Genomic DNA, 20,306 nt, shown 5'->3' on the forward strand with positions numbered 1-20,306 from the left:
CACGCCCGCGACGATGGTGCCGAGCTTGCTTTGGAAGAATTCCCCCCAGAGCTCGAGCATGGGGAGAACCCCAAGAAAGCCCTCGCGCAGGGTAACGAAAGCCGACAGCAGCATCACCGCGTTGGGCGTGAGGTGATGCGGCAGGAGGTGGTAGAATTCGAGGAAGGCTCGAAGGAATCCGCTCTCCGGGAGGCCGAAGCCGCGCAGGCAGTGCGAGCGGAAGATCACCCGCTCGCCCTCCTCCGGTGCCGGCGAAATCTCCCTCGCCGGTGCTTGACGAACCCGCACGAAGTTCTCGCCCGGCAGGCACCGCGTCCGGCGGAGGAACTCGACGTGGTCCTCGTGGACGTTAGAGCCATCCCACGAGCTCGACAACGCCATGGGAGCAATGCGGCGGGGAGCGAGACGAAGCGACGGCGGAACGGCGCGGCAATGGGTTGTTGTTGCAGCGAAGAGAAGAAGAAGGAGGGCGAGAAGGGGCGGAGTGAGGGAGAGCGTGCGAGCCTCTGCCGCTCCCCCTCCTCCTCCTACTTATAGACCCGTGCGGCGGAGCCGAGGAGGCGCGGCGTGGGGGAACGTGGGGATCAACTGTGCCCACTCCCCCACGTCCCGCGATTATTGTGCCCTGATGGCATAATAAAACCGTCGCGGGAAGGTGAGTGGTCCATGTGGGCCGCAGAAGATCCGCGCTCGGGCCGAGGCCTACGAGTGGCGGGCCCGGGCCTGCGGCGGCATCCCGTCGCGCGCGTGCGTTGGCAGGATTTCCTTGCCACGTGGCCCGCCTTCCCGCCTACGAGAAACGGAGCTTTCCGAAGACGGCGCGCACAAGCAAAGCCGGCCCCTTGGGATAGGAAGCTGACCTAGCTTCTCATCCCTTTGTCAGCCTCGAAGCTCGATCAGCTTCAGGGACTACTGTCGGAGTAAATGACCACGGGTAGCCTAGCCGGCACCCCTGGCCCTTCTGAAAAAATTACGAGCCGATCCGGCCCTCAAGAATCCAAGATGCGGGGCCGCCTACCCCTTGCCGGCTGTCCCCATGGCCGACTATCGGAAGGCGGCCCGACTTCAGCCCTCACGAAGAAAGCCGCGGGAGGGTCGGCTCCGAGAAGCCGGCCGCGAGAAGGCCGACTCCAAGAAGTCGGCTCCCACAAAGCGGTCAAAATCGTACCCTCGAAGTCTGCATCCACATAACGACGATGAGACGAGGCGTGGCTACAGTAAAGCCTGCCACCCCCAAATCCCGGAGCACGCCTGGCACAGCGCGCCGTACGGGTGGCCATGACCCGTCCGGCACGGCACTGTTTCCACGTTGACCCTGATGTCATCCATGACGGGCTGCCAGCGTGGCCCATGGGCGGTGGGCCCCTTCGGGCAGAGAGACACACGAAGGCGACCAGGCCTCCCCCAGTCGACCCAAGATAGAGCCGGCTCCCCACAGCCGGCTTGCCACCTCCCTCGAAGGAGACGCCCCATTAAGGAGACAAGACGCGGTGAGGCTACAGCGATCACCCGCCGGACGGCGGCACTGTAGCCACGCCCACATCGGTGAAGCCCTCGTAACCAGGATTGAGCAACAGTAACCAGCTGCCGACAAGGCCCTAGACAGTGGGGCCTGCCTGTCGACCAAGGAGTCGGCAACCGGCGGGACCCACCAGCCGGCGGGCCCCAGCAGTCGACGCAGAAGCCGGAGAGTGTAGACACAGACGGCTGGGCCCCACGCCTAGCCGGATTACCATTGTACCCCTGGGGGTAGGCCTATATAAACCCCCCGGGACACCCATGCAAAGGGTTGATCCCTGCTAGTCTTAGACACCACATAGGGAGGGGAAGAGAGCGAGCCGTGCCCTTCTTCCTCCTCTAGCCGAACAGCTCAAGGAGCATCGTGTAGCTACTTGTTCATCTAGTGATCATGCGGAGACCCTGCAGAGCAGCAGTAGGGGTGTTATCTCCACAGAGAGCCCCGAAGCTGGGTAAGATTCGCCGGCGTGCATGTCTTCGCCTCATCCCGTTTCCAGGCACCGGCGACGTCTTACTGCCTCCCACAATGATAAGCCACCCGTTGGCATATGTCGCACCTACCACCCGACACACAGTGAATTATTTTTTGCTTCCAGATAAATCCGGCAAAGCTTGGGCCTCATCAACACACACGAACAGCTTCGATGGTGATCGATACTTGGACAGATAACTGGCAGTACTAGCTCAGTGAGTGACTGCACACTCAGTCATGTACCGCAAGAAGATGCTCACTTCACTGCTCATGGCGGCCCTCCTCTTGTGCTCCTGCGCCATGTCCGTCGGCAAATCGCGCTACACCGTTGGCACGAGTGGCATAGCCAAGATGTGGAGCGCGGTGCCATTGACGGCGGAGGGAGCCCATGGTGGCCGCAGAACTGCAGCGAGGGGAGCGAGGTCTCTGGGGCAGAGGGTGCCGGTGAAGGCGCCCCCTCCGCCGAAGGCCAAGCCTCCGCGGCCGCGGCCGCTGGCGTCACCTCCGCCGTGTACTCCGGTGGCAGATGGTAGATTCGGTTGATATGCTGCTTTAGCTTTTACAGTGGCCTTTTCTGTTTGCGTTGCTGCTGCGGACGTCGTTATGGCCACACGCGCATCGCCTTGTATGTGTTTCTTTGTCATCTCTGAATAAAGACAGTAAACTGACAACCCGTCAAGCCGCGGTTATTTTTTGAATTGTTGGTCTAGACCCAACGACTAAACTTCTGTTCTGTTTATGCTTGTTGAAATATATTGTCCGCTTTTCTCCGTCAGTTTAAACTTGTGAAGCAACTGACTGAAGTATAAATTTAATATGATATCTGAGTCGAAATGTCTTGAGTTCAAGATCTTGCCAAACACAATATTAAAATAAAACGATTATGCGGCGTACATCAATCCCATGACACTTCGCCTCTTCTTGAGCACGGCGGCGCGGTTTGCATAATACAGCGCACCCCTGCTGCGCCGCTCAAAGCGAATTTTAAACTTCAGATCGTGGACGACCCAACGCGCGATTAACTACGAGGGTGCAAAGTCCACGGTAGCAACACAAACTCACGCACGGATGCACTGTTCGATAATGTTCGTACGTGCATGCAGTTTAATTTTGTCTAGTTCGCTAATAACGACATGCAGCTGGATCGATGATGCATGCACCTCCACAGATGGTACACATATATAAAAGGTTCTACATGTTTATCGTAGGATTGGAGATAGAGGACGAAGGGGCGAGAGAATTACTAGTTACAACTACTGTAGTTTAGGAAGTTCACATAAGACTTGTAAACTTCACGCAGATGTAGGATTATTGAGTTTTCATTTCAGCTTCATTTGAATTAGCATCATCACAAGTTGTGACAAATCGCATGTGGGTGACACACCTAACCCGTATTTTTTTTAAACGTACACACTTGAAATGCAAGCCAAATGGATCTTTGAGTTTTTAAAATTTTAACTGGGCAGTTAGAAAACCCTGTAGTGCAATCTCTGGTTTACATCAATATTCGCACTACAACCCTTTCTCTGGATTTGGAAGGCAAAGCTTCAAATGAAGCTAAACATATTTGTCGAGGGAGTACATGTGAACATAAAAGCTGGGTTGGGTTAGCGTCCGCGTCCAAACGCAGTGTCGTGGGGGAGTTAGCATCCGCGTCTCGTGCGTCTCTCTGTCGGTTCCAAAGACGGCACAGAGAGGGCGCCTCTCCAATCCCGCCTCAGCCGCCGGCAAGGCCGCGGGCTCCTTCCCCCTCCGTTTGCCTTGGCAACGGCTGGATGGAGGAGCCCCAGTTCTCCATCTCAGGTGCGTAGATAGGTTTAGGGTAGGTTGGCCCGCCGGCGTCGCTACTATGGTGTCAGCGGTGTCGCGTCGAATAAGATTTCCTCAGTCCTGGCATCATCTCGGTGGCGTCCATGGCGCTGTTGAGAAGCTCGTGGATATGTGTATTCGCCGCTCCTTCCGATCAGCGAGTCTGGCGTCTCCTTGCGGCTGCATCGGGGCAGCGACTACAGCGCAATGTACTGTGTGTGGGGTGGCGCTGTTTTTTATGGTGACGGCGGCATCGCATCCAAGAATAATGCCTATGCTCCAGTCCCGTATCGACGTCGTCCATGGCGACATCGAGGAGCAGGTGGGCCCAGTCTCCTGCCGATCCTTCCGGAAGGCAGTTTTAAGTCTATGGACGGTGGTTGTCGTCCCCGGTGACATCACCGGTGACTATGAGAGGATGGTTGTTCCGGATCTTGACTTGCGGCTTGATGGCGGTGGATCGGGTGCTCGACCTCGACGACATCGATGACTGACAGTTGTTGGGGAACGTAGTAATTTCAAAAAAATTCCTACGTACACGCAAGATCATGGTGATGCATAGCAACGAGGGGAGAGTATGATCTACGTATCCTTGTAGATCGCAACGGAAGCGTTGACACAACGTAGAGGAAGTAGTCGTACGTCTTCTTCCCGATCCGACCGATCCAAGCACCGTTACTCCGGCACCTCCGAGTTCTTAGCACACGTACAGCTCGATGAAGATCCCCGGGCTCCGATCCAGCAAAGCTTCGGGGAGGAGTTCCGTCAGCACGACGGCGTGGTGACGATCTTGATGTATTACCGACGGAGGGCTTCGCCTAAGCACTATAACGATATGATCGAGGTGGAATATGGTGGCAGGGGGCACCGCACACGGCTAAGGAACGATCTCAATGATCAACTTGTGTCTAGAGGTGCCCCCTGCCTCCGTATATAAAGGAGCCAAGGGGGAGAGGTGCGCCCACCAGGAGGAGGGCGCAGGAGGAGTCCTACTCCTACCGGGAGTAGGACTCCCCCCCCCCAATCCTATTCCAACTAGGATTCCCAAGGGGGAAAGAGGGAGAGGCGTAGCCCTTATGGGCAGCCCTTTCACCTTTCCACTAAGGCCCACTAAGGCCCATATGATTCTCGGGGGGGTCCGGTAACCTCCCGGTACTCCGGTAAAATTCCGATTTCACCCGGAACACTTCCGATGTCCAAACATAGGCTTCCAATATATAAATCTTTATGTCTCGACCATTTCGAGACTCCTCGTCATGTCCGTGATCACATCCGGGACTCCGAACAACCTTCGGTACATCAAAATGCATAAACTCATAATAACTGTCATCGTAACGTTAAGCGTGCGGACCCTACAGTTCGAGAACAATGTAGACATGACCGAGACACGTCTCCGGTCAATAACCAATAGCGGGACCTGGATGCCCATATTGGCTCCTACATATTCTACGAAGATCTTTATCGGTCAGACCGCATAACAACATACGTTGTTCCCTTTGTCATCGGTATGTTACTTGCCCGAGATTCGGTCGTCGGTATCCAATACCTAGTTCAATCTCGTTACCGGCAAGTCTCTTTACTCGTTCCGTAATACATCATCTCACAACTACCATATTAGTTGTAATGCTTGCAAGGCTTATGTGATGTGCATTACCGAGAGGGCCCAGAGATACCTCTCCGACAATCGGAGTGACAAAACCTAATCTCGAAATACGCCAACCCAACATGTACCATTGGAGACACCTGTAGTACTCCTTTATAATCACCCAGTTACGTTGTGATGTTTCGTAGTACCCAAAGTGTTTCTCCGGTAAACGGGAGTTGCATAATCTCATAGTTTTAGGAACATGTATAAGTCATGAAGAAAGCAATAGCAACATACTAAACGATCGGGTGCTAAGCTAATGGAATGGGTCATGTCAATCAGATCATTCAACTAATGATGTGACCTCGTTAATCAAATAACAACTCATTGTTCATGGTTAGGAAACATAACCATCTTTGGTTAACGAGCTAGTCAAGTAGAGGCATACTAGTGACACTTTGTTTGTCTATGTATTCATACATGTATTATGTTTCCGGTTAATACAATTCTAGCATGAATAATAAACATTTATCATGATTATAAGGAAATAAATAATAACTTTATTATTGCCTCTAGGGCATATTTCCTTCAGTCTCCCACTTGCACTAGAGTCAATAATCTAGATTACACTGTAATGATTCTAACACCCATGGAGCCTTGGTGCTGATCATGTTTTGCTTGTGGAAGAGGCTTAGTCAACGGGTCTGCAACATTCAGATCCGTATGTATCTTGCAAATCTCTATGTCTCCCACCTGGACTAGATCCCGGATGGAGTTGAAGCGTCTCTTGATGTGCTTGGTCCTTTTGTGAAATCTGGATTCCTTTGCCAAGGCAATTATACCAGTATTGTCACAAAAGATTTTCATTGGATCCGATGCACTAGGTATGACACCTAGATCGGATATGAACTCCTTCATCCAGACTCCTTCGTTCGCTGCTTCCGAAGCAGCTATGTACTCCGCTTCACATGTAGATCCCGCTACGACGCTTTGTTTAGAACTTCACCAACTGACAGCTCCACCGTTCAATGTAAACACGTATCCGGTTTGCGATTTAGAATCGTCCGGATCAGTGTCAAAGCTTGCATCAACGTAACCTTTTATGGTGAGCTCTTTGTCACCTCCATATACGAGAAACATATCCTTAGTCCTTTTCAGGTATTTCAGGATGTTCTTGACCGCTGTCCAGTGATCCACTCCTGGATTACTTTGGTACCTCCCTGCTAAACTTATAGCAAGGCACACATCAGGTCTGGTACACAGCATTGCATACATGATAGAGCCTATGGCTGAAGCATAGGGAACATCTTTCATTTTCTCTCTATCTTCTGCAGTGGTCGGGCATTGAGTCTGACTCAACTTCACACCTTGTAACACAGGCAAGAACCCTTTCTTTGCTTGATCCATTTTGAACTTCTTCAAAATCTTGTCAAGGTATGTGCTTTGTGAAAGTCCAATTAAGCGTCTTGATCTATCTCTATAGATCTTTATGCCTAATATGTAAGCAGCTTCACCGAGGTCTTTCATTGAAAAACTCTTATTCAAGTATCCTATTATGCTATCCAGAAATTCTATATCATTTCCAATCAATAATATGTCATCCACATATAATATCAGAAATGCTACAGAGCTCCCACTCACTTTCTTGTAAATACAGACTTCTCCGAAAGTCTGTATAAAACCAAATGCTTTGATCACACTATCAAAGCGTTTATTCCAACTCCGAGAGGCTTGCACCAGTCCATAAATGGATCGCTGGAGCTTACACACTTTGTTAGCTCCCTTTGGATCGACAAAACCTTCCGGTTGCATCATATACAACTCTTCTTCCAGAAATCCATTCAGGAATGCAGTTTTGACATCCATCTGCCAAATTTCATAATCATAAAATGCGGCAATCGCTAACATTGTTCGGACAGACTTAAGCATCGCTACAGGTGAGAAAGTCTCATCGTAGTCAACCCCTTGAACTTGTCGAAACCCTTTCGCGACAAGTCGAGCTTTGTAGACAGTAACATTACCGTCAGCGTCAATCTTCTTCTTGAAGATCCATTTATTCTCAATTGCTTGCCGATCATCGGGCAAGTCAACCAAAGTCCATACTTTGTTCTCATACATGGATCCCAACTCAGATTTCATGGCTTCAAGCCACTTTGCGGAATCTGGGCTCACCATCGCTTCTTCATAGTTCGTAGGTTCATCATGATCTAGTAGCATGACTTCCAGAACAGGATTACCGTACCACTCTGGTGCGGATCTTACTCTGGTTGATCTACGAGGTTCAGTAGTATCTTGATCTGAATTTTCATGATCATTATCATTAGCTTCCTCACTAACAGGTGTAGGTGTCACTGAAACAGTTTTCTATGATGTACTACTTTCCAGTAAGGGAGCAGGTACAGTTACCTCGTCAAGTTCTACTTTCCTCCCACTCACTTCTTTCGAGAGAAACTCCTTTTCTAGAAAGGATCCATTCTTAGCAACGAATGTCTTGCCTTCGGATCTGTGATAGAAGGTGTACCCAACAGTCTCCTTTGGGTATCCTATGAAGACACATTTCTCCGATTTGGGTTCGAGCTTATCAGGTTGAAGCTTTTTCACATAAGCATCGCATCCCCAAACTTTCAGAAACCACAACTTTGGTTTCTTGCCAAACCACAGTTCATAAGGCGTCGTCTCAACGGATTTTGATGGTGCCCTATTTAACGTGAATGCGGCCGTCTCTAGAGCGTATCCCAAAACGATAGCGGTAATCTGTAAGAGACATCATAGATCGTACCATATCTAGTAAAGTACGATTACGACGTTCGGACACACCATTACGCTGTGGTGTTCCGGGTGGCGTGAGTTGCGAAACTATTCCACAATTTTTCAAATGTACATCAAACTCGTAACTCAAATATTCTCCTCCACGATCAGATCGTAGAAACTTTATTTTCTTGTTACGATGATTTTCCACTTGACTCTGAAATTCTTTGAACTTTTCAAATGTTTCAGACTTATGTTTCATTAAGTAGATATAACCATATCTGCTTAAATCATCTGTGAAGGTAAGAAAATAACGATATCCGCCACGAGCCTCAATATTCATCGGACCACATACATCTGTATGTATGATTTCCAACAAATCTGTTGCTCTCTCCATAGTACCGGAGAACAGTGTTTTAGTCATCTTGCCCATGAGGCACGGTTCGCAAGTACCAAGTGATTCATAATCAAGTGGTTCCAAAAGTCCATCAGTATGGAGTTTCTTCATGCGCTTTACACCGATATGACCTAAACGGCAGTGCCACAAATAAGTTGCACCATCATTATCAACTCTGCATCTTTTGGCTTCAACATTATGAATATGTGTATTACTACTATCGAGATTCAATAAGAATAGACCACTCTTCAAGGGTACATGACCATAAAAGATATTACTCATATAAATAGAACAACCATTATTCTCTGATTTAAATGAATAACCGTCTCGCATTAAACAAGATCCAGATATAATGTTCATGCTCAACGCTGGCACCAAATAACAATTATTTAGGTCTAATATTAATCCCGAAGGTAGATGTAGAGGTAGCGTGCCGACCGCGATCACATCGACTTTGGAACCGTTTCCCACGCGCATCGTCACCTCGTCCTTTGCCAGTGCCCGCTTATTCCGTAGTCCCTGTTTCGAGTTGCAAACATTAGCAACAGAACCAGTATCAAATACCCAGGTGCTACTGCGAGCTCTAGTAAGGTACACATCAATAACATGTATATCACATATACCTTTGTTCACCTTGCCATCCTTCTTATCCGCCAAATACTTGGGGCAGTTCCGCTTCCAGTGACCAGTCTGCTTGCAGTAGAAGCACTCAGTTTCAGGCTTAGGTCCAGACTTGGGTTTCTTCTCTTGAGCGGCAACTTGCTTGCCATTCTTATTGAAGTTCCCCTTCTTCTTCCCTTTGCCCTTTTTCTTGAAACTAGTGGTCTTATTGACCATCAACACTTGATGCTCCTTCTTGATTTCTACCTCCGCAGCTTTCAGCATTGCGAAGAGCTCGGAAATAATCTTGTTCATCCCTTGCATATTATAGTTCATCACGAAGCTCTTGTAGCTTGGTGGCAGCGATTGGAGAATTCTGTCAATGACGCAATCATCTGGAAGATTAACTCCCAATTGAATCAAGTGATTATTATACCCAGACATTTTGAGTATATGCTCACTGACAGAACTGTTCTCCTCCATCTTGTAGCTATAGAACTTATTGGAGACTTCATATCTCTCAATCCGGGCATTTGCTTGAAATATTAACTTCAACTCCTGGAACATCTCATATGCTCCATGACGTTCAAAACGTCGTTGAAGTCCCGATTCTAAGCCGTAAAGCATGGCACACTGAACTATCGAGTAGTCATCAGCTTTGCTCTGCCAGACGTTCATAACATCTGGTGTTGCTCTAGCAGCAGGCCTGGCACCCAGCGGTGCTTCCAGGACGTAATTCTTCTGAGCAGCAATGAGGATAATCCTCATGTTACGGACCCAGTCCGTATAATTGCTACCATCATCTTTCAACTTTGCTTTCTCAAGGAACGCATTAAAATTCAACGGAACAACAGCACGAGCCATCTATCTACAATCAACATAAACAAGCAAGATACTATCAGGTACTAAGTTCATGATAAGTTTAAGTTTAATTAATCAAATTACTTAAGAACTCCCACTTAGATAGACATCCCTCCAATCTTCTAAGTGATTACGTGATTCAAATCAACTAAACCATAACCGATCATCATGTGAGATGGAGTAGTTTTCAATGGTGAACATCGTTATGTTGATCATATCTACTATATGATTCACGCTCGACCTTTCGGTCTCCGTGTTCCGAGGCCATATCTGCATATGCTAGGCTCGTCAAGTTTAACCTGAGTATTCTGCGTGTGCAAAACTAGCTTGCACCCGTTGTAGATGGACGTAGAGCTTATCACACCCGATCATCACGTGGTGTCTGGGCACGACGAACTTTGGTAACGGTGCATACTCAGGGAGAACACTTCTTGATAATTTAGTGAGAGATCATCTTATAATGCTACCGTCAATCAAAGAAAGATAAGATGCATAAAAAGATAAACATCACATGCAATCAATATAAGTGATATGATATGGCCATCATCATCTTGTGCTTGTGATCTCCATCTCCGAAGCACCGTCATGATCACCATCGTCACCGGCGCGACACCTTGATCTCCATCGTAGCATCGTTGTCGTCTCGCCAATCTTATGCTTCCACGACTATCACTACCATTTAGTAATAAAGTAAAGCATTACATCGCGATTGCATTGCATACAATAAAGCGACAACCATATGGCTCCTGCCAGTTGCCGATAACTCGGTTACAAAACATGATCATCTCATATAATAAAATTCAGCATCATGCCTTGACCATATCACATCACAACATGCCCTGCAAAAACAAGTTAGACGTCCTCTACTTTGTTGTTGCAGGTTTTACGTGGCTGCTACGGGCTTAAGCAAGAACCAATCTCACCTACGCATCAAAACCACAACGATAGTTTGTCAAATAGACTCCGTTTTAACCTTCGCAAGGACCGAGCGTAGCCACACTTGGTTAAACTAAAGTTGGAGAGACAGTCGCCCGCAAGCCATCTATGTGCAAAGCACGTCGAGGGAACCGGTCTCGCGTAAGCGTACGCGTAAGGTTGGTCCGGGTCGTCTCGTCCAAAAATACCGCCGAACCAAAGTATGACATGCTGGTAGGCAGTATGACTTGTATCGTCCACAACTCACTTGTGTTCTACTCGTGCAAATAACATCAAACCATAAAACCTAGGCTCGGATGCCACTGTTGGGGAACGTAGTAATTTCAAAAAAATTCCTATGTACACGCAAGATCATGGTGATGCATAGCAACGAGGGGAGAGTATGATCTACGTGCCCTTGTAGATCGCAACGGAAGCGTTGACACAACGTAGAGGAAGTAGTCGTACGTCTTCTTCCCGATCCGACCGATCCAAGCACCGTTACTCCGGCACCTCCGAGTTCTTAGCACACGTACAGCTCGATGACGATCCCCGGGCTCCGATCCAGCAAAGCTTCGGGGAGGAGTTCCGTCAGCACGACAGCGTGGTGACGATCTTGATGTATTATCGACACAGGGCTTCGCCTAAGCACTACAACGATATGATCGAGGTGGAATATGGTGGCAGGGGGCACCGCACACGGCTAAGGAACGATCTTAATGATCAACTTGTGTCTAGAGGTGCCCCCTGCCTCCGTATATAAAGGAGCCAAGGGGGAGAGGTGCGCCGGCCAGGAGGAGGGCGCAGGAGGAGTCCTACTCCTACCGGGAGTAGGACTCCCCCCCCCCCAATCCTATTCCAACTAGGATTCCCAAGGGGGAAAGAGGGAGAGGGGTGGCCGGCCATCTCTCCTAGTCCTAATAGGACTAGGGGAGGGGGGAGGCGCGTAGCCCTTATGGGCAGCCCTTTCACCTTTCCACTAAGGCCCACTAAGGCCCATATGATTCTCGGGGGGTTCCGGTAACCTTCCGGTACTCCGGTAAAATCCCGATTTCACCCGGAACACTTCCGATGTCCAAACATAGGCTTCCAATATATCAATCTTTATGTCTCGACCATTTCGAGACTCCTCGTCATGTCCGTGATCACATCCGGGACTCCGAACAACCTTCGGTACATCAAAATGCATAAACTCATAATAACTGTCATCGTAACGTTAAGCGTGCGGACCCTACGGTTCGAGAACAATGTAGACATGACCGAGACACGTCTCCGGTCAATAACCAATAGCGGGACCTGGATGCCCATATTGGCTCCTACATATTCTACGAAGATCTTTATCGGTCAGACCGCATAACAACATACGTTGTTCCCTTTGTCATCGGTATGTTACTTGCCCGAGATTCGATCGTCGGTATCCAATACCTAGTTCAATCTCGTTACCGGCAAGTCTCTTACTCGTTCCGTAATACATCATCTCACAACTACCATATTAGTTGTAATGCTTGCAAGGCTTATGTGATGTGCATTACCGAGAGGGCCCAGAGATACCTCTCCGACAATCGGAGTGACAAAACCTAATCTCGAAATACGCCAACCCAACATGTACCATTGGAGACACCTGTAGTACTCCTTTATAATCACCCAGTTACGTTGTGACGTTTGGTAGTACCCAAAGTGTTCCTCCGGTAAACGGGAGTTGCATAATCTCATAGTTATAGGAACATGTATAAGTCATGAAGAAAGCAATAGCAACATACTAAACGATCGGGTGCTAAGCTAATGGAATGGGTCATGTCAATCAGATCATTCAACTAATGATGTGACCTCGTTAATCAAATAACAACTCATTGTTCATGGTTAGGAAACATAACCATCTTTGATTAACGAGCTAGTCAAGTAGAGGCATACTAGTGACACTTTGTTTGTCTATGTATTCATACATGTATTATGTTTCCGGTTAATACAATTCTAGCATGAATAATAAACATTTATCACGATTATAAGGAAATAAATAATAACTTTATTATTGCCTCTAGGGCATATTTTCTTCAACAGTAGCTCCGGAATTTAAGGATGATGGGGAAGATCCCCGGTCGACACGCCACAAAGATAAACGGCCTCATCCTCGGCAGACTTCTTCATCGGCTCACAACGCCCTTCTGGGCTATGGTTCTCCGAATTCAACGACGTGTTCTCTCTCTCGGTCTTTCACTCTTTCTGGTCGGTTCCGTGTGTGTGTTTTATCCACTATGTTTGTGATTAATAAAACACGCGGTAATCCTTAAAAAAACTGGTTTTTTTAGGGGTGAAAAAAACTAGGTTGGGTCCCCGAATTAATCTTTACCTAATAATAAAGCAAATTGGGGTTCTTTCGTCCATCGTGGCATTTTTCAGAAAAGTCTCTCTATTTCAGAGAATTCAACCCGCAGTCCTGTTTTAAGTTAAAACGAATCATTATTTTCGCATTTTACACAAAAGTCCCTATCTTTTCTTGAAATCAACCCGCCGTCCAGATTTAAGTCACACCCGAACCGTTATTTTACATTTTTCGAAACCCTCCCTGATATTTTAGATAATTCATCCGCAGATCATATTTAAGTCAAACAAATGCTTTTTAAAATCATCCATATCTTTTAAACCGTAACTTCGATTTGAACATGTTATATATGAAATTTGATTAGAAAAATATGTAGAATACGAATATGAGATTATTTTTACCTGTTAAGTATTTTTAAATATTATTTCAGACTATATTTGAGTCAAACAAAATGATTTTCTAAATTATCTGTATCTTTTAAACCGTAACTTCGATTTTAACATATTATGTATGAAATTTTATTAGAAAAATGTGTGAAATCTAAATATGATGTTAATTTTACCTGTTAAATATTTTTAAAATATTGTTATGGAAGAAAACTTATAATTTATAGCGCAAGATTCGGTTTTTTTCATACCGGCGGCGATCCAAATTACAAATAAACACCCAACTATAACCATATACGAAAAAGAAAACATCAATAACTACACATGCATACCTCTGAAAAATATCGCAGGGGAAAACAACAGATTTCTCATCGCGAGAGTGAGAGAAAGCGAGCGAGAGAGAGGGAGAGAGAGAGGGAGAGGGAGAGGGAGGAGAGAGGGAAAGAGAGACGCCTTAGGATTAACCATATTCAACACACTTTTTTGTTGTTTTGTGTGAACACCGAGGCCATCGCCGGCGAGGGTGAGAAGGAGGATAAGCGGCAACACAAATATGATGCCTCACAAAAATAAAGAAGATGGGCCTATTATGGTCTTGAGTGATGGTCGTTGAGTTAAGAGCGTGTGTTATGTTTTTTCTCCCGTTGCAACGTATGGGCTGTTTTGCTAGTTAATTCAACAGCTACAGCAGCATTGATTCGTGACGGTCAGACGTGGAAATCATAGGACCATTCATTCGTTTGCTGCCGTACCTACCACGTCCAAATGTGTATATTTGTATAGATCCACTGATGCCATTTTTAGTCATCACTGAGAAAAAAACAGTCGACGAAGAAAGAGTAGCCTGCAGACAAGAACACTCTCTCCATGGCAGCAAAACCGACCATCGTCCTACTGCCTGCGTGGGGCGTCGGCCACTTCATGCCCATGATCGAGGCCGGCAAGCGGATGCTCCAATGCACCAGCAGCAGCGCCCTCTCGCTCACGGTGCTCCTCATGCCGGCCCCGACGGCGCAGGCCGAGTCCGACATCGCCGACCACGTGCGCCGGGAAGAGGAACAAGCCGGCGCCACCGACATCCGCTTCCTTCACCTCCCGTCCGTGCCGCTCCCGACCGACCACACCGGCGTCGAGGAGTGGATCTCCCGCATCGTGCAGCTCCACGTGCCCCACATCCGGGCCGCCGTCGCCGGCCTCGCGTGCCCGGTCGCCGCGCTCGTCCTCGACATCTTCTTCACCCCGGCGCTCGACGTGTCCCGCGACCTCGCCCTGCCGGCCTACGTCTACTTCACCTCCGGCGCCGCGATGCTGGCGCTGCTGCTGCGCGCGCCGTCGCTGCAGGACGAGGTGGAGGGGGAGTTTGAACTTGAAGGCGCGGTGGACGTGCCCGGGCTCCCGCCGCTGCCGCCCTCCTTCCTGCCGGAGACCTTGCTGGACAAAAAGAGCCCGACCTACGCATGGTTCCTGTACACTGGGAGGCGCTACATGGAAGCCAACGGCATCATCGTCAACACGGCAGCGGAGCTCGAGCCCGGAGTCCTCGCCGCCATCGCCGAGGGCCGGTGCACCCGCGGCGCCCGGGCCCCGACCGTGTACCCCATCGGCCCAGCAATCTCGCTAATAACAAGCCCGCTGGCCGAGCAGTCGCAGCCGCACGAGTGCGTGCGGTGGCTCGACTCGCAGCCTCCGAGCTCGGTGATGTTCCTCTGCTTCGGGAGCAAAGGGATGCTGCCTCCACCGCAGGTGCACGAGATAGCCCACGGCCTGGAGCGCAGCGGCCACCGCTTCCTCTTGGTGCTGCGCGGCCTGCCGGTGGACACCACGATGGGCGCGAGAGACCCGACGGACGCGAACCTCGCCGAGCTGCTCCCGGAGGGCTTCCTGGACAAGACGAAAGGGAGAGGGCTGGTGTGGCCGACGAGGGCGCCGCAGAAGGAGATACTGGCGCACGCCGCCGTCGGGGGCTTCGTCACGCACTGCGGCTGGAACTCCATCCTCGAGAGCCTCTGGTTCGGCGTGCCCATGCTACCCTGGCCGCTCGCCGCCGACCAGCACCTCAACGCCTTCGCGGTCGTCCACGGGATGGGCGCCGCCGTGCCGTTGGAGATGGACAGGAAGCGCGGGAACTACGTCGAGGCGGCGCAGCTGGAGCGGGCGGTCAGGTCCCTCATGGGCGGCGGCGGCGGCGGCGGCGAGGAGGCGAGGGAGAAGGCCATGGAGATGAAGCGCGCCTGCCGCAATGCCGTGGAACAGAGCGGTTCTTCCCACGCTTCGCTGCAGAGGCTCTCCGAGGAGCTCGTCCGAGGCGCGGTGCTGCCCAAAAGAGGAAGCACTCACACCACGTGAACGTAGTCGGATCTGTGCTTTTGCTTTGGGGAATAAATTCACCGCAGTTCTGGCTGTTTCTTTCATTTCTATTCTGTTTGGGGAATAAATTCACCGCAGTGTCCACACGCATGGATCCTTGTCCAACCAATTCTGCATCTATCTTAGCGTGTTCTATCAATTTTTATGTGTCACGTAGAACTAAGCTGGTATGTGGACATTTATTCGATCGGAATTGCTAAGTCACATCTAAATGTTATTTAAGGATGTCACATCTAAATCCCTAATCATTGGATCTGTTTGCTGTAATTCTCATGTAAAATTCTGATCTCGTATTTTGTTGTCGTTGTCGCTCGTTGCATGGCCCGTAGTTCTTTTTTTTGGGCCCATTTTTTGTTTCTGGCCCATTATTGTAGTCAGGCCAGTGAAGGGTCGCGCCGCTTTTTTTGTTTCGTTTTTTTGAACTGCAGAGTGTGCTTCAGATGTTCGTGTCACATAGAAAGTTATTCTTGTCCAAAAAAAGAAGATAGAAATCTATCGTGTGCGCGTCCCTTTTTTTAGTCTGTCTGTGTGTCCATTAGGACCATTTTTTTCCTTTTTCGAGCTTCATTTTCCTGTCTATTATTTGTGTTGTGTTTGTTTATTGCCGGAATTTCATTTGTGGGCTATTTAGACATTTTCTCTTCTACTTTTTTCTTCCACTGCAATTATATGCTTTGTATATATACACAGCGCCGATGCATGTTTGTCTTCTGATTCGGGTTGTTTTTTGTTTGCTGCGTTATTTTTTGTTTGTTTTTTTCCTTTATCTATTAAATTTATTTGTTTCCAATTCATGGGTTTTTTTAATTCTTTATTTTTTGGTGGTGTCTGTTACATGTCTATCATCAAATTCCCCGGACCCTTATTTAGTTTCGCGTTCAATATTAGCACGCAACTCATGCCCGATCTAGTTGCATGTCCACTTTCGACACGCAACTCGTGCTTGACACAGTATATGTATATAGTTGTTTGTCCAACTCTAACACACAACTCGTTTGACCTAGGTGTATGCCCATCTTCGACATACGCACCCAACCGAATACACCTATGTAGTTGCATTCCAACACTGACACACAATTTGCTCAACCCAATTGCATGTCCAACCCCAACACAAAACTCACGCCTGACCTAGTTGCGACACGCAATGTCCGAGGGTGTAGTTTTTCGTTTTTTTCCTTTCCATTTATTTGTTTCGAACCCATGAAGTTTTTCTAAATTCATGTTTTTTTATGTTCTCCTTTCAGTTTTCTGTTTCCTTTCTTGTTTTTAATTTTGATGTACTTTTTTAAAATTCATGATTTTTGTCTACAGCTAAAATGGGGACAATTTTTTTGTACTAGTTGCAAGTCTTTGACGCGCAACTAGGGGTGTGTGTGTTTGTTAAGGGTCCTCAGTTGCATGCCGATCATCGACTAGCAACTAAGTGTGTGTGTGTGTGTGTGTATGTGTGTGTGTGTGTATTTGTTGAGGGTCCCTAGTTGCATGTCAACCTTCAACTCGCAACTAGGGGAGGGTGTGTGTTTTGTCATGCCCCCCAGTTGCCACCCGACCACCGACTCACGCCTGGGGGTGTGTGTGTTTGTCAAGGGTCCTCAGTTGCTGCCGATCATCGACTTGCAACTAAGGGTGTGTGTGTGTGTGTGTGTGTGTGTGTGTGTTTGTCGAGGGTCCCCAGTTGCATGCCGACCATCGACTCACAACTAAGGGTGTATGTGTTTGTCGAAGGTCCCCAGTTACATGCCGACCAATACTCGCAACTAGGGGTGTATGTGTTTGTCGAGGGTCCCCAGTTACATGCTGACCATCAACTCGCAACTAGGGTGTGTGTGTGTTTGTCGAGGCCCCCAGTTGCATTCCGACCATTAATTCGCAACTAGGGATGTGTGTGTGTGTTTGTCGAGGGTGCCCAGTTGCATGCCAACCATCGACACGCAACTAGAGGTGTGTGTGTTTTGTCGTGGCCCCCAGTTGCATGTCGACCATCAACTCGCAACTAGGGGTGTGTGTTTTGTCGAGGGTCCCCAGTTGCAACCCAACCGTTGACTCGCAACTAGGTGTGTGTGTGTGTGTCTCTGTGTGTGCGTGTGTGTGTGTGTGTGCGTGCGTGTGTGGAGGGTCCCCAGTTGCAACCCGACCATCGACTCACAACTAGGTGTGTGTGTGTGTGTGTGTGTTTCTGGAGGGTCCCCAGTTGCATGCCGACCATCGACTAGCAACTAGGGATGTGTTTATGTTTGTCGAGGGTCTCTACTTCCATGACAACCATTGACTTGCAACTAGGGTGTGTGTGTTTTGTTGAGGGTCCCAGTTGCATGTCAAGCATCGACTCGCAACTAGGGGTGTACGTGTGTGTTTATCGAGAGTCCCCAGTTTCATGTCAACCATCGACTCGCAACTAGGGGGTTGTGTGTTTGTTAAGGGTCCCAATTCCAAGCTGAAGATCGACTCAAAACTAGGGTGTGTGTGTGTCTGTGTTGGTGAGGCCCCCCAGTTGCAAGCTGACCAAAGAGTCGCAACTAGGTGTGTGTGTGTGTGTGTGTGTGTGTTTGTCGAGTCGAGGGTCCCCAGTTGCATGTCAACCTTCAACTCGCAACTAGGGGAGTGTGTGTGTTTTGTCATGCCCCCAAGTTGCCACCCGACCACCGACTCACAACTAGGGGTGTGTGTGTTTGCTGAGGGCCCTTAGTTGCATGCCGACCAATGACTCGCAACTAGGGTGTGTGTGTGTGTGTGGAGGGTCCCCACTTGCATGTCAACCATCGACTCGCAACTAGGAGCGCGCGTGTTTGTCGAGAGTCGCCAGTTGCATGCCGACCATCGACCCTCAATTAATCATGTGTGTGTGTATGTGTGTGTGTGTGTGTTTGTCAAGGGTCCCCAGTTGCAAGCCGAGCATCGACTCGTGACTAGGGGGAGTGTGTTTTTGTTTTTCAAGGGTCCCCAGTTGCAACCCGACCATCAACTCGCAACTAGGGGTGTGCGTGTGTGTTTCTTGAGGGTCCCCAGTTGCATGCCGATCATCGACTCGCAACTAGGGTGTGTGTGTGTGTTTGTGTGTTTGTCAAGGGTACCTATTTGCATGTCAACCATCGACTCGCAACTAGGGTGTGTGTGTTTTGTTGACGGTCCCCAATTGCATGTCAACCATCGACTCGCAACCAGGGGTGTATGTATGTGTTTGTCGAGGGTCCCCATTTGGATGTCAACCATCGACTTGCCACTAGGGGAGTGTGTGTTTGTCAAGGGTCCCTAATTCCAAGCTGAAGATCGACTCACAACTAGGGGGTGTGTGTGTTTTGGCGAGGCCCCCCAGTTGCAAGGGAACCACCGAATCGCAACTAGGAGTGTGTGTATGTGTCGAGGGTCCCCAGTTGCATGTCAACCTTCAACTCGCAACTAGGGGAGTTTGTGTGTTTTGTCATGCCCCCCAGTTTCCACCCGACCATCGACTCACAACTAGGGGTGTGTGTGTTTGTTGAGGGTCCCTAGTTGCATGTCGACCAATGACTCGCAATTGTGTGTGTGTGTCGAGGGTCCCTAGTTGCATGCCAACCATCGACTCGCAACTAGGAGCGCGTGTGTTTGTCGAGAGTCGCTAGTAGCATGCCGACCATCGACTCGCAACTAATGGTGTGTGCGTGTGTGGGTGTGTGTGTGTGTGTGTTTGTCGAGGGTTCCCGGTTGCAAGCCGAGTATCGACTCACGACTAGGGGGAGTGTGTTTTTGTTTTTTGAGGGTCCCCGGTTGCATGTCAACCATCGACTTGCAACTAGGGGTGTGTGTGTTTTGTCATGGCCCCCAGTTGCAAGCCGATCAGCAACTCGCAACTAAGGGTGTGTGCGCGTGTGTGTTTGTCGACAGTTCCCAGTTGCAAGCCGACCATCGACTCGCAACTAGGGGTGTATGTATTTGTCAAGATTCCCCAGTTGCATGTCCACCATTGAATCGCAAATAGAAGTCTGTGTATTTGTCGAGGGTCACTAGTTGCATGTCGACCATGGACTCGCAACTAAGGGTGTGTGTGTGTTTGTCGTGGCCCCCAGTTGCAAGCCAACCATTAGCTCGTAACTAGGTGTGTGTATGTGTGAGTCTGTCGATGATCCCTAGTTGCAAGCCGACCATCGACTCGCAACTAGGGGTGTGTGTACTTTTCTATAAAAGTTCAACTTTTTCTAAAAGGAGTGCGCATTTTTATAAAATGTTCAGAAGTTTGAAAAGAATGTTCGTATATTCCCAAAAAATAATCTCAATAGCAAAAGATGTTCTCGACAACTGTTTTTCTCGATTAAAAATCAAAAAAATTGAAGAAATGTTGGTGAAGTTCTGAA

At 48.8% G+C, this 20,306-nt stretch overlaps 1 protein-coding gene across 1 annotated transcript; it reads left to right on the top strand.

Moving 5' to 3' along the window:
• Positions 1–14,407: 14,407 nt before the first annotated feature.
• LOC125521833 (anthocyanidin 3-O-glucosyltransferase 2-like) lies at positions 14,408–16,171 on the top strand. Its single transcript, XM_048686895.1, has one exon. It carries the CDS (start codon positions 14,479–14,481, stop codon positions 15,955–15,957), a length of 1,479 nt encoding a protein of 492 aa, XP_048542852.1. The 5' UTR covers positions 14,408–14,478; the 3' UTR covers positions 15,958–16,171.
• The last annotated feature ends 4,135 nt before the right edge of the window (positions 16,172–20,306 follow it).

This window comes from Triticum urartu, chromosome 7 (assembly GCF_003073215.2).
Source record: "Triticum urartu cultivar G1812 chromosome 7, Tu2.1, whole genome shotgun sequence".
NCBI classification, from domain to species: domain Eukaryota; kingdom Viridiplantae; phylum Streptophyta; class Magnoliopsida; order Poales; family Poaceae; genus Triticum; species Triticum urartu.

Excerpts from the sequence above, each read along its gene's own strand:
- LOC125521833 (XM_048686895.1), top strand. The coding sequence starts at position 14,479 with ATGGCAGCAAAACCGACCATCGTCCTACTGCCTGCGTGGGGCGTCGGC.